This window comes from Schistocerca cancellata, chromosome 9, assembly GCF_023864275.1.
Source record: "Schistocerca cancellata isolate TAMUIC-IGC-003103 chromosome 9, iqSchCanc2.1, whole genome shotgun sequence".
Classification (NCBI taxonomy): domain Eukaryota; kingdom Metazoa; phylum Arthropoda; class Insecta; order Orthoptera; family Acrididae; genus Schistocerca; species Schistocerca cancellata.
This window is the reverse complement of record NC_064634.1, coordinates 270,404,860-270,420,146: the sequence shown is the minus strand read 5'-3', so window position 1 is coordinate 270,420,146 and position 15,287 is coordinate 270,404,860. Positions and strand designations below refer to the sequence as shown.

The 15,287-nt window shown below is 45.1% G+C and overlaps 1 protein-coding gene across 1 annotated transcript in view; it reads right to left on the bottom strand.

Moving 5' to 3' along the window:
- The window catches only part of LOC126100976 (lysosome membrane protein 2-like), a 348,747-nt gene that overhangs the window by 246,135 nt on the left and 87,325 nt on the right, over positions 1-15,287 (bottom strand). Inside the window, exon 2 of the mRNA XM_049911640.1 lies at positions 3,864-4,059. Within this exon, the coding sequence (XP_049767597.1) occupies positions 3,864-4,041 (178 nt within the window). The 5' untranslated portion in view covers positions 4,042-4,059. The remainder of the gene's footprint in view (positions 1-3,863; positions 4,060-15,287) is intronic.

Genomic DNA, 15,287 nt, shown 5'->3' with positions numbered 1-15,287 from the left:
TGGTGATTTGTTAATATAGGTGACAAACGTGAGATATGGTTGTCACCGAGGCGTAATAATTGCTTTAATAGAGGAAATGTAATTAATGTTTATATATTGTAAGCCCACTTAAATATGGATTTAAGCGTGAGTGATCTGAACGAAAGTTCTATTTAAGTCAATTGAAGTCTTCTTGGCAGTGAAGCCTCATTTATTTCGTTTTGCATGAGGTGGTATGGCAGTAGTAAAATCTCTATTCTCGAAATTAGACAATTACTCTTATGAGATTTGGTTGACTTTATTTCACGACAGTTGCAGTGAAAGTGACTTTTTGGGCACCTTTTCAAGGCTAAAAGAACTTTATACCCCATCTTAAAACAATGTAAAGGTAACGATGAAATAAGTTGCAATTGGCGGGTCGTAAACCAGACATCGTATTACCGATGGAAGCATAACTTGTGCCAAGGATGATACTGGTTTCGCTGGATGTTACAGATTACGCTAAATGCAATATTAATGTGGAGAGTCCCCGTACGCATCGGGGGACTGTAATAGCTCAAAGCCAAAGCATTTATTGAGAATGATGGAGCACTTTGAGTTTGTTTCGTGGACTGATTACAGACTATTTCGAGACTGAATATGACAGACCAGAGAAAATTTAGGGCGCTAATTTCACATGGCTATTCTCTGAGTTACTATACAAAAGAAATAAATATGGCAGTGATAATGCTATTTTCACATCTCAAATATTACAACTGCTTTTAATAATAACGTTAAGCCCTCGACGATCGACCTTGAAGAGAGAGGCTGCAAACTGATTAAAAATCTTCGGAACTACACAGCGTTGTGTGACTGTGGTGCGAATTGTGTGTTACCGTATAGTAACTGTCAGGCAGTACATTCCGTTATAGCGTAAGAAATGCGACGGACCCCTCTAATGTGTGGCTGAACACTGAATGTTTGGAGTGTATTTGTATTATGCGAATTAGGCCTTGGTCCAAGGTATATATCTGTACCTAACGGTTCGTCTTCTAATGCTGGAGAGGCTACCAGATGCTGCAGTATAAAGCGACAAGGAGGACCTGTATCTCTTAAGAGCTACTTTCAGAACGAACAGTTACCCTGACAAACAAACAAATACGTTTCTACATCCTAAAAGGTCTAGTGATTCAAGAGAAAAGTAACTAAAATGAAAATTTTTGTCTATTCGTAGAAACGATCACAGACCGCATGAGTCGATATTGACGCAGTGCTTAAACCGACGAGAAAGGTGTGTTAGTATTTGATCACTGCAGAAGATCTACACCTGCCACTTGCCATAGCAATATTGTAAAAAATTCATTACACAAGTGGCTAGTGTACATACGAACTACAAAAGGAAGCTTAACACCTGGCTTAATGAGCAGAACAGCAGTTGTCGAGAAGACACGGACAAATCGGCAGTATCTTCCTGTCTCTCGCAGTGGTAACTCAATATCTGATGCTATTCAGGCCCTTTACATGCCCTAGCTGACCATTGCACTGAGGCCGAGAAACTATGGTCTCTCCAATACTGTGGCTTCAATACAGATCTGATAATTACTATGCTACGATGTTCTGAGAGGCCGTACAAATTCGATAGCACAACAATTACTTTGACAGAAAAGAAAGAGGATTGATATTAGCAAAGTAGTTGGCTTTGATGTTAATAAATCGAACAGCGCAAATTCTTCCTCCCACAAGTTGCATACAACACGTTGGCACGACTACCCGAACTTATGCGACGGTCTGGTGGCATCGAAGAGCCGACTGCTATGCATGCATGCATGCATGTACAAACAGATCATCTTGATGAGCTTGTTTACGTTTGAAACGGCTATCTGAGTTTATAGCCTCTGATGATGTCGCCAACATTTCGAGACTAAACGCTACGCACAGAAATGTACACCGCGTGACAAAGTTAAAGGTTCACTTTTACGAAACTGAGCATAAAAACGCTTCTATGTTTCGACGAAATCCGAATGTGATCTGAAAGGTTTTGGATGGTCCCTAGTGCTTCCACCCTCTATAAAAGAGTAAAAATTTCGGTCGCACTACTCCACAGGCGGGTCGGATCACATTCAATTTGGTTGCAGCACCACGATGTCGCTCAAGTAGTATTGATACGTCCACGGCTTTGTATCAGTGGCAAACGTGGTCACTAACATCGTCCTGTTTGTTATCTCGCTGCAAACTGTCGCTTTCGATCGCGAAATGTGTGGCAATGAACGATCGAAGGGCTGACGTGGTGTCGTTGACGCCCGTTATTTCACGTCCTGAGGCCTTTTCATGTCGATAAGCGGCGATGTGGTCACCCATATTACAGGACGTAATTTCAACGCTGGGTGTTGTGGTTCTGAACTCTATAGCAGAGGCGTCAAAAGAAGGGTGAAGTGTACGTTAGAGTTACGGCCTGACACCCCCACGGCCTGACACCCCCACGGCCTGACACCCCCACGGCCTGACACCCCCACGGCCTGACACCCCCACGGCCTGACACCCCCACGGCCTGACACCCCCACGGCCTGACACCCCCACGGCCTGACACCCCCACGGCCTGACACCCCCACGGCCTGACACCCCCACGGCCTGACACCCCCACGGCCTGACACCCCCACGGCCTGACACCCCCACGGCCTGACACCCCCACGGCCTGACACCCCCACGGCCTGACACCCCCACGGCCTGACACCCCCACGGCCTGACACCCCCACGGCCTGACACCCCCACGGCCTGACACCCCCACGGCCTGACACCCCCACGGCCTGACACCCCCACGGCCTGACACCCCCACGGCCTGACACCCCCACGGCCTGACACCCCCACGGCCTGACACCCCCACGGCCTGACACCCCCACGGCCTGACACCCCCACGGCCTGACACCCCCACGGCCTGACACCCCCACGGCCTGACACCCCCACGGCCTGACACCCCCACGGCCTGACACCCCCACGGCCTGACACCCCCACGGCCTGACACCCCCACGGCCTGACACCCCCACGGCCTGACACCCCCACGGCCTGACACCCCCACGGCCTGACACCCCCACGGCCTGACACCCCCACGGCCTGACACCCCCACGGCCTGACACCCCCACGGCCTGACACCCCCACGGCCTGACACCCCCACGGCCTGACACCCCCACGGCGGCACTGAGCAGACCTGTAGCAAAATCTGATGCGAACGTGATATTGGGAAGTCACCTTAGAGCTCACATTAACTTTAAGCTGTCGACTTTCTCTCTGCCTGTGTGTGTGTGTGTGTGTGTGTGTGTGTGTGTGTGTGTGTGTGTGTGTGTGTGTGTGTGTGTGTGTGTGTGTGTGTACCGAAGTGTTGCCGAGTTTGCGAGTGACTTCGCAGGGTGCCACGCTTTTGCACCGCTGCAGAGGAAGGCAGTAAGCAGTTTTAAGCCAAATTTCAAACTTATCCATCGAAATGGAACACAATAAGAGGGCTTTGAGATCATGTTCCTTTAATTTTGTTGTGGAGTGTACACTGGACCAAAGGAGATGCTCTTAAAATAAAGTTTACCGAGGGTTCAATTATGGGTCGTGGGCGTTAAAGCTGGCATGAAACATGAGAACTGTTCTGATGATGACACCGGGATAGAGATGGAAACGAAGTACTAGAAATTCCGAGAGAAATATCTTGAGAACAACCCAGATACGTTTCTGATCAATGTCAATGACCACAAAAGCCTCCAGACTTGAAAAGGATGTTTTGCCGCTCCTCGCAAACCACTGAGCCACGTTAACACTTGCCGGCGGTTTCGAAGACGTACGAACATAGCTGCCGCACGCCTGGGAACTAATTGGAGCGTTAAGTGGCGCGCACGCGCCGCTACCGCCGGCGCTGGCTAACCCACCTGCGGCGGTGCAGAAGGTGCGCGCCCACGGCGGGCAGAAGTGCTGTCCGTGTCCGCGGCCGCCGCGGTCGCGCCCACGGCGCCGCAACCTGGGTCGCTCCGGCCTCTGCAGGTGGCGCTTCTCGTCCAGCAGCGCGCCGCACGACGAGTCCGTGGCGCTCGCGGTGTCGCTCTCCATCCTCAGGCAGTGCTACGCCTGGAAATCCGGAAGACAATCAGCAAGATTGAGACTAACCCTAGTCGCCTGTAGTTACTACAGAAACACAGACTAAGTAAGACTACGAGTTAGAAGTTTAAGACTACGCAAAATGTGTGAGGTATCGGTTGAGGTTAGGTACATACCACTATGATGCACAGGAAGAAACTATGGTGCCAACACAGTGAGAAAACATCCCAAATAATCATGCAAATTACTTTAAAACGAGGATACTGTCGCGTAACGGAAACGCCTTATTTGTGTGTGTTAGTACAGGAGCCCCAATTAAACTCCGTCCGATCAGGCCTCATAATACGCAAAGGTACCGACCGACCGCCGTTTCATACTCAGCCTGTAGGCGTCACTGGATGCAGATTATGGAAGGTCACGTGCGATCAGACACCGCTCTCCCAGCCATTTTCAGTCTCCGTGACTAGAGTCGCTAGTCGCTACTTCTCGATCACGTAGCTCCTAAACTGTCTCTGCACCCCCCCCCCCCCTCCCCAAGGGCGGAGTGGTGCATGCTGAGGTCCAACCAACCATGACACAAATGGGTACAGCAACATTCATGTAGAAGTATTAATGGGAGGCGTTACCAGTCTATGAATGGAAACAAATGGTCAGTACAACAAGAGTAGATGTCTTGTCTTTAAACCCGAAAATTTTCCACGATATATTAAAAAGAACCACAGAAACGGACAAAGGATTACAATCAGGAGAAGAAAACACTCTTGGTTTCGATTGAGAAATTACGATTCACTTATTCATCAATGACATGTTTCTTCTAATTCAATGCGTATTCAGTCTGAAGATGCCACGATTGACTAAGGGGAGTTATAGGAATAAAGGCGGGATCATCAGCCCTGCGTCCGCTTATAGAGAAAGGACCCAGTTAGAGGTGTGAAACTATAAGGTGACGAAGCTAAACACGCGCGCACACACCCACAACACAGTAGCACGTCTACAAACAGGAAAAACGGAGGGATGAAAGATCAGTCTTCACTTGCAAGAGTGGTCATGGGTCCCAGATCCAGAAAACACGAAGAGGTGCTCCAACCACTATTACCCTGCCCCTGCTCCAACAGTAAAATAAAACCTTTTAACTGGAAATGAAAACCACGTACACGAAGGAAACTGAGGACCACTTCAACCATCCGTGAATCGTCCGCCCATATTAACAAGGGATCTAGAAGGCTATACTTAGTACGTAGGGCCCAAAGAACGTGACATTCAACTAATATACGGGATACTGTCAGTCTGGATCCACAGCCACGTTGTGGGAGTGGCTCGTTACACAAGGGAAAACTGAGTGAGCCTAGTATGACCAATGCGTAGCCGGTATAAAGCAGTGTGTAACATTTAGTAACTCCTCAAGCTCATAAAAAATTTTTGCCTTTGAAGTTTGTGGTAGTATAACTGACATGTAAAGACTATATAGAAAGAGTAATATATGTGACGTTGCAGTGCTTTGGTAATGTATGTATGTTTTGTAAAGAAATATGTGAAATGTGTAACTTAATAAACAGTATTTTGTCATGCATTAACGAAACAAAAAATTTTAGTTTACGTAATTTTCTATTCTTGTGCAAGTTGCCATTTGTATAAAATTGTAAACGCTTAGGGACAATGTGTAGAATATGTGTTGGGTAAAACCTCTTTGTGGTAATAAGTGAAACTGAGTAAACTTTGATAGAAATACTAACTTTTCATACAGAAATACTGAGGTTTTTGCAAGTTAAAGTTTAGAGTAAAGTAAAGACAATTTTTTTCAGCTATAAATGAAGCTCAGTAAAGTTAAGGGAGTTATGTGGCTCAGTAATAATGAAGGGTTGCATAAAAATACTGAAGGACGATACGAGGTGACCACACCCTACCTTTGGCTTTTGGCAAATCATTTGTTAAGAGAAAGGTACAAACGAATTTTCTTAAATTTAAATGTGTTTTGTGCTATTGGAATATTTAGGTGGTGGTGGTGGTGGTAGTGGTAGTGGTGGTGGTGGATAGTGTTTAACGTGCCGTCGACAACGACGTCATTAGAGACGGAGCGCAAGCTCTGGTTTGGAAAGGAAATCGGCCGTGCCCTTTCAAAGGAACCATCCCGGCATTTGCCTGAAACGATTTAGGGAAATCACGGAAAACCTAAATCAGGATGGCTGGAGACGGTATTGAACCGTCGTCGTCCCGAATGCGAATGCAGTGTGCTAACCACTGCGCCACCTCGCTCGGTGAACTTTTAGGTATTTAATTTATTGGTTATACAAAATGCAACCATAGAAGTTCCCCCGGCCAAATTTTATTTTCAGCACAGCGACGATTGAAAATGCGTCGCGTTTCTACATAAAACTATAAACGTATGTGGGTGCAGTAGCTGACATTCCTGTCTTTCTGAGAACCATATCCTGACAAATGTATATTTGTGAAGCTCTGTTAGGGAACAGCAGGAAAGTAGGCCAAATTCAGGTCTCCTGCTTATCTGAAGCTTAACCGTTTCTTTGATAAGATAGACTGGAGACCGTAAATCCATTAGACAGACTACTTGATGAACTTTGTACAGAAAGTTAATAGATTCAGTGCTTCTTTCTAACAGCGAGAAAACTCTAAGGAAAAGAACTAAGTCTGATTTCCCTATACATTCTTTATAAATCGTGGTCAAATCCTGTAAGAGGGGTAACATAATACGACAGTTGTGGAAAGTAACCACGATTTGACCTGTGTACTACATTCACATTTCCCCGTTTAATAGTTATACCTGACTTTTCCCGTGACAGGACTATTTGTTCGGTGGATGATGATTGGTTTTTGGGGCGCTCCACCGCGCGGTCATCAGCGCCCGTACAAAATCATAATTTTTTCACAGTCCAACTTTTCTTCGAAGTCCAATCTAGCCACTGTCCAAAATGATGAGGATGATTATGAAATGATGAGGACAACACAACCAATCCCCGGACAAAGAAAGTCCCCAACCTGGCCGGCCATCGAACCCAGGACACCGTGATCGAGAGGTAGCAACGCTAGTCACTAGACCACGAGCTGCGGATTTCTTCGCTATAGTATAATGTTGTAAGTGGACTACTCCTGAGAGGAGCGAAAGGAAGAGCGCTGAACTGCTGTAGTCTCCTTGATTGTGCGGAGTTTATTAGAGAGAACAGTAGCTTTTTGTTGTATATCCACATATCTAAACCTGAAATCATGAAGGGGAATGGGAGGAGGGGGTAGGTATCTACCTCTGTAGCCAAATGGTCAGCAATTTCATCCCTCCGATGCTCACACTGCTTGGGACCCAGACAAGGCAGCATGGCCAAGGGCAGAGAGAAGGTCATGGATAGCAGAGACTAATTTGTGCTGCTCGTTGAGTCGGTACATATTGAAACACCGTGGAAGGAGGTCTGAGTAATAAAACGGAGGGTCCTGTTAATGGCTAGCAGCTCTGCTATGAACATACTACATAACTACATAATCCCGACAATAAATGGTATTCCATGCCAGCAGGAGACGTAGAAGCGTATACAACCTTATCTATCGTTTTCGAACCATCAGTGTTGAAGATGGAAAGTACAAGGCGCCGGAATATCACAGGGGGAATGAGATCTTAGTACTCAGGAATAGTTGGGTCCTAGTCCCTGTTCTAGGCCCTGTTCTAGGCGCCACCTGGGAGGGAGGTGTGTGTGGGAGGAAATACAAGGGGCACGTTCCAGTGAGTGGAGGTGGAGATCTCGACACAGGGAAATGAGAGGCATTCCAACTGGCAATCCCACCCGAGGGCGGGTATTAGGAGGGAGGCGCCCTTCGTTTGCAAAGGGGATGGGGTATCTGGGATGGTCAGAGATCATCGAAGGTAAGCGTAAGAAACCACGAGTTGGCTCCACCGTATTTGTTAAAATTAATGGTGAAACCTTTAATTGTGATTTAGTTTGCACAATTCGCTACTAGTTTCTGTCAATTACCAGTGTCAAGCTTAGCTGGCATAAACAGCAGGAAAGTTAAATCATAATCTCAACAGAAGTAATTTACTAAGCCCACCATAGTACGTAACCACCACAATATTAACTTTGCATGATTTGCGTCAAGAATAAAGTTCACATCGACAGCTACTAACACTAGGGTGACACTAGAGCAAATTACTACAGCTGAAGGTGTCACCAGAAATTTTAATAATTACTTGGCGTCAGAATATCCCCATTTTCAAACATACATAAATCCGTCGTATTTGTTGAGGTGGAATCCTCTCGCTTTTGCGAAGAGACTATGGGACTAGTAAGAAATGCACCTACAGTAGGTCACGTTGGTTTGGAGTGGAACGAGCCCTGAGCCATAACCCTGACAATCAATGATGTATGGAAGAACCATAGCGCAGTAAATACAGGTAAGAATAGCATGGTCAGCATCCAAAGGTATGCCGGGGGGGGGGGGGGGGGGGGGCAGGAGGCGGTGAGCATTAAGCTGCTCTGGTGGCGAATGTGGTGTTACAATATCTAGGCGCTGGTGTACTGTGGGTCGACGGCAGAAATGCGTAGCATGCGTTTTGGAGAAATCCACGGGAGAGGGCCCACGCAGAGGCCCGTCAGATGGCGCCTTGAAGACTGCGCCTTGAAGCTGTCGCCCAGCAGAAGCTAGCGACTGTGATGGCGCCAACCCCCGTCTTACGCTGTAAGGAGGTCAAAGATGACCGTGACAAGGTGTTGGCACTTAGTAACAACCTGGCGGATTGCTGTATCCAATCTGAATAAATGGTCAGTTGATTGTCCTTCCCAGAAGCCACGAAGATACAGGGACAAAATGCCGCGAGATTCGAGTGACCAACATAATCTGAAGCTAAGCATTATCCCGAGAAATTTACAGAGTACACTGCTCAGGCTAACTGGTCTGTAGCTGTTGAGGGGTTTTCCCAGGCTGAAGGACGGTGATAACTATACTACCTCGCCATTGAGAGGGGAATGCACGTGTAAGCCAAATGAAGGCCCTGAGTAGATTTTGCCTCTGGGTAACGTCCAAGTGTTTGATCGTCTGGTTGTGGATGTAATTTGCGTCTGCAAAAATTCCCATTTAGTGAAGTGTTCGTTATAAGCTTTAGCTTGGTGTAGGTTGAAACAGACGGGCGCTTCTTCGACATGTCGTTTCTGATGGAGAAAGGTGGCTGATGCTGTCACAATGTGTCACGAGATGTTTTGCAAGGAACAATCAATGCACAGAACACCCTCTAGGTTAAGACCATGGACAGTTGATTGTCGATGGCCGTCCAAAGGTTATGGAGTTTTGACCAAACCTGGGACGAAGAGGCATATGTCCCCAGGGAGAAAACTTAGTGTAGCACGGAGACGCTTAATAGTGATAAAGTTGGTCCGCGAAGGATGTCGTTTCAGCAGCTGCACAGCCCTTCGGAGGTCCTGGATACCGACTGCTATGGCCAGTACCGGTCGATTACGAAGGGGTCGTGTGGATAGGGGATAATAGTACCAGCGGCATGTAGAATATTGTCAGAGGTCTTGCACGACCGCTTAGAGAGAGAGAGAGAGAGAGAGAGAGAGAGAGAGAGAGAGAGAGAGAGAGATGTCTAAGTGCACAGTAGGCCAAGTGAGTGTAGAATCCCAAATGTGGGAGCCTGTCCACCTGCTGCTGAAGGGTAACGATAGAATCACTGGGAAGCGGTTGCTATCACATAGATAATCATGGCCATAATGGCATGACCAATGTATGAAAGCAATGAGAGCGGTGGTTGGGGGGGGGGGGGGTAGTGAGATAGCCAAATGGCTCACACTGAACGGAAAACACTGGAAATGGTGGCCGAACCCCAAGAGGACCAAAAACGCCGAAAAGGAGGTGGAAGCGGAAAACTAAACAATAGCACATACCAAAACAAAGGTGTGAGGGTTGTCAGGTCGATATAAAGTAGTACATCAAGAGGGGAAAGAGGGGACAGGGAGAAACGGGCAAGGACAGGAAAGGAGAGTAATACGGACTGTAATGCATTCTGGAGAAAGGGAGCAGGCTGCAATAGCTTGGGGCCCCTGTGCGCGCCACACTCGTACCCCCGGCACGGAATCTCCGTGAAGGGCCAGGATGAGAGCATTAATGTCTACAAGCCAGGCGGAAAGAACGCCACACCGTTACAAGTTAAACTTAGGGCTATCTTAGGACTGGGGGAGAATGTCCCAATGAAAAGTTACACTCCGTGTCATATTGACAGACTCTTGGTTAGTGATATTCACTGGGATGTATCCTAAATGGTTGCAGGCATTGAAGAGCCCGACTGGCTGGCATAAGTTGTTATGAGAAGGAAGCCAGATCTCATCTTGTTTAAGGATTCAACTTTATGAACTGGTCCTCAATGTAGTTAAAATCTTCTGGGTCATTAGCCAGCGTCACATTTCCTCTGAAATAATCGACATTTCTACCCCTCTGCTGCGATCTTTTTCAGTATCTTCTAGTGTCCACTACTGCTAGATTGTTAGAGAAAATATACGCGGCTAATAACCCAGAAGATTTTAACTTCAGTGACAATGGCCACGAAAGCCTGCAGACTTACATATTGTCCTCGATGTGTTCCACAAAAATGACGTTTGATGACGACAGAAGTCTACCCAGTAGTCATGGTACAGACCTGGAACCACGGAAAGGGCCCATATCAGTGGAGCCAAGGAGGGAAAGGGCGGGACGGCAGATACAGAACTGTTATTAGGGAGGAGAGCGGCTGCCGAAGAACTGCCAGAGTGTTCAACACTTTTGATGCGCCAAACGTCCGCCCTGGTACCATCCACTCATCAGGGGCTCGCCTCTTGGGCGCCACCCAGACACAGAAACGGCCGCCTGGAATGACAGTCGTTGCCAGGAGTTCTGATGACTCGAAAAGATAAGCAATCACTCCTAGGCTTTCACTCTGCGTTCACAGCGCGGGTACCAGCAGTGTGATCTCAGTTGTGTCAGGGGGCTCAGTCAGATGGGTACATAACAGCCCCACCACACGGACTGGCTACCGAGCTGGTGACCTAGCATGGTGGCGAAAGGGCTATGGCGGAGAGAGAGGGGGGGGAGGAAGGAAGTTAGTGAGGAACTCATGCCATAGACGCTAAGGAGGGAATTCTTCCCATGGGTCACGTCACAGATGTTGGAATTAAGAGATGGAGGTCAAACCCCTCAATGGGACTAAAGGCCACAGAGGCGGCGAAGCAAACAAACCAAAACTGGAAGATGAAGCAAAGGGAGGAGGATAGCTGGACTGACATAAATCAGAACACCAAGAAAGGTAAAGCAAGGAGCAAAGTGGAAGAAAGAAGGGAGGGCGAAGGGAGAGGAAGGTAAAGCAGTCTGAGAAAGAAGAATAGTTTGCAATAGTTTGGGCACCCATTGACGCCACGTACATATCCACAAAATAGCTGTGAGCCCCATGAGGTGAGGGGAGGGTAGGTGGGAAGATACCATGAATTAGGTGGAACACTTGTTACTGATGAATAAACGAAAGCATAAAATACTTTATCACCGGTATGTTGACAACAGGATAGTACTATTTAAAGGAACCAAGCAATATTTAAATAAGGTAATAGATAAAAACCAAATGCATCCGAAAATTAAATTCACAGTCTAACAGGAAATAGATAATAACATCAATTTTCCCGATTTGTCAGTAGATCGAATGGGAGATGTTTTTAAAGTTTGTTGGGAAACTAAATATTCATGTATAATTATTTGAAGTAATTTAAATCATCCAGTCCAGCACAAGAAAGCCTATTTCAACTTCATACAGAATGTTACAGGTACCACTCACAGACGAGGACAGGGCTTCAGACTTACAATCAAAAAGATTGTATTAAACTTCGAAGAACAGTATGTAATGAAATTGTACCACGCTGTACAGAAGAACATTAAAAGAAAGAAGAACGTTAGTGTAAGCAAAACAACAGAAACTAAAATCTACATTACACTCACATAGGGCCTACAAGGGTCCTGTAACAGACCGTATTGCGAGATGTTTCCAAAGACAGGAAGAGAAACTGAGTTTCGAACTAGCAACTCACTTAGACACACACTAATACAAAGGAGAATGTTCACAAAGACAAGTACAGTAATTCAGGAGTATATAAAATGCAGTGCTAAAATTCTCAGAGCACTTACATAGGCCAGGCAGGAATAGAGTTACGCATGTCATATGGAATATACCAATTTAAATTTAAATCGTATAGCATTGGGTGAACATTTGAGAACAATTATACAGTGGGTGAGATACGAGACAGTACGAAAATTATTCGCACCACAGATAATGGTCCATTGTTAAATTATATAGTGGATTTGACATTTTCATAGAAAAAAACAGCAAAATATAATAAACGAACAAAACGAATTTAATCTGCATGGGTTCTTCCAGTTATGTGATGAAGTGCTATAGGTAACCTACCAACGATTAACGCCTGCCGTATCGTCCCAACAGTAATATTTTTAAGAAAATTTAGTTTTGAATGCATTTTGTATGGAGAATTTTTGAATGAGTGTTTCTTATAATGTATTCTTATAATGTATTTTGAAAGCCATTTTAATTTTTACAAATGTACTAGTTTATTTAAAGATAAGCAGTTACGGAATACTCATCTGAACATACGCCAACAGTAGAGACGACTAATGAAAATTTCGTTTTCCGTAGTTGTAAATTATCTTTGGATACACTATACCATGGACGTCACAAGAAATGTTGTACAGTCAGTTTCATCTTTGACGATGTCAACATCCACATTTACTACTGTACTTTAAACTTAACTACTATAGTACAGCCAATTTAAACTTTAGAGCTGCCAGCGGATTATACAGGCAATCTTTAATGCTTCCAGCTAGCTTCAAACGTTAGTCACCATGCTGGAAGCAAAATATGTATTTTACATAATATCAATGTAATTTCAATTTGTATCTTTTACAGTATACATTCTGGTGGTGCTCTTGTTCATTTGAAAAACGAAACCGGTCGTACTGAAAAATACGAAGTGTGACTTGTGGCTCTCTTCAAACATTTAATAAAAGGAAGGCTGAAGAGTGGAATTCAACTTCAGGTTGAAAGTCTAATAAGATTCACTCATGATTTTGTATTCTTGAGTGAAAGTGAAGAATTACAGAACCTGCTTAAGGGAATGAACAGCGTAGTGAGTACAGAATATACGTTCAGAGTAAATCGAAGAAAGACGAATGTAATGAGAAGTAGCAGAAATGAAAACAACGAGAAACTTAAAATCAGTACTGATCGTCGCAAAGTAGCAGTTAAGGACTCTGCTACCTAGGCAGCAAATTAACAATAACGGACGGAGCAAGGAGGACATTAAAGGCAGACTACAGCAGGCAAAAGGGGATTCCTAGTCAAGAGGAATCTTAGTCTCAAACGTAGGCGTTAATTTGAGGAATAAATTTCTGAGAATGTACAGTAAGTTTGGAGCACGGCATTGTATGTGGGCTGTGAGAAAACCGGAACAGAAGAGAATCGAAGCATTTGGGATGTAGTGCTACAGACGAACGTTGTAAATTAGGTGGACTGATAAGGAATGAGGAGGTTCTGCGCATAATCTGAGAGGAAATGAATGTATGGAAAACATTGACAAAGAGCAGGGACAGGGTGACATGTTGGTTGACTTATTGGTTGATTTGGGGGTGACGACGAAACAACGAAGTCATCGGTCCCATCGCATTAGGGAAGGAAGTTGGCTGTTCCCTTTCAAATGAACCGTCCATGCATTTGCCTGAAGCGATTTAGGGAAATAGTAGGATATCTGTATCAGCATGGCCGGACAAGTGTGTGAGTCTTCGTCTCCCCGAACAGGAGTCCATTGTGCGAATCACTGTGCTATGTTGCTCGGTCAGGATGATACGTCATCTGTTAAGGCATTAGGAAATGACTTCCATGGTGCTGTGGAGGACAAAAACTGTAGAGGAAGACGGCGGTTGGAATGCATTCAGCGCTCCTGGAATGCACTCGCGCACTTCGAGCACAGCCGAGTCTGGTCTACGCTCCGACTTCCCCCCGCCACTGCGCTATGCCTAGGTGTGTGAAACATATATGACGTTCAGTAATCATCGTAAGGCTCAAGACCCAACTATCAAAGTTTTTGATTACAGTAAATATTTCGCCAAATTACGCTACTTGTTAGCAATTGGCGTCATTACCCATAAAATTTCTTTTTACAGTGTGAAGTGTAGACTGGTAACAAGATTGAACATCACAATGAACTAACGTATGTATGATCAACGCACAGTGACTATCATTTAACATTTTGCAAAATGTGACCTTTTACCATTGCTTTGCATTATTTACCTATGAAGAAAGTTTCGCACGATGTGTTTCAGTAATTACGGCAGAACGTTGTCAATTGCGGAATGTATAGAGTGTACGGCAGGCTACGTTATATTAAAATCTGGCCAGGGTCAACCCATGCGTTCTTATTTTACGAAACGTTATCTGCAGAGTACTGGAAGGCACTATTAATAACCTGTTTTCAGATGATAATTGTACCTAGAAATCTAATATTTTGCCTAGCAGCACCTTCAGTTGCTAAAGAAGAAATCTTGGAAGTATTACGAAAATCAATCAATCAACGAAGCAATTGAATCTTATGAAATTCCGAAGGAACTAAAAATTCTTTATGAAGGTATCAGAGCCTTATACGAACCTTAGCAAAATATACTGTGAGTAGTGCCTGTGATCAACTTTCGTTCCGTTACCAAATAAAAGAATTAGAGAAAATGCGAAGATCATAGATTCATTTATCTTACGAGTCATTCATTGAAACTATTTCTGACAGTCATCCACCAAAGGGCATATGAGAACTGAGGGGAAATTAATTGCTGAGAGGCTGTTGGTTTTAGGAAAGGTATGGGTATAAGAGAAGGAATAGTTTCACTCTAAGTTTTAGTGCAGGACTGCTATGATCAGGATAAAAACATAGGCCGCCGTCTTATTGATTATGAAAAGTCCTCGACAGAATGCATCATCGTGAACTAGTGGTTATAGATCAGGAAGGCATCAACTGTATTACGGACTTGTATTGGAATCGAACAGCATCTGTTAAGGTTGATAATGAAGCCTCCTAGTTTGGTAGTACCTACAGATGACTCCGTCAGTGGCGGTTGCTGTAGAAGTGCACAACAGCGCGTGAACACACGAACTTCTGACACCCTGCCGGTTGATTGGTCATTTTTATATGAATGCTATTATTATTATTATTATTATTATTATCATTATTATTATTATCATCATTATTATT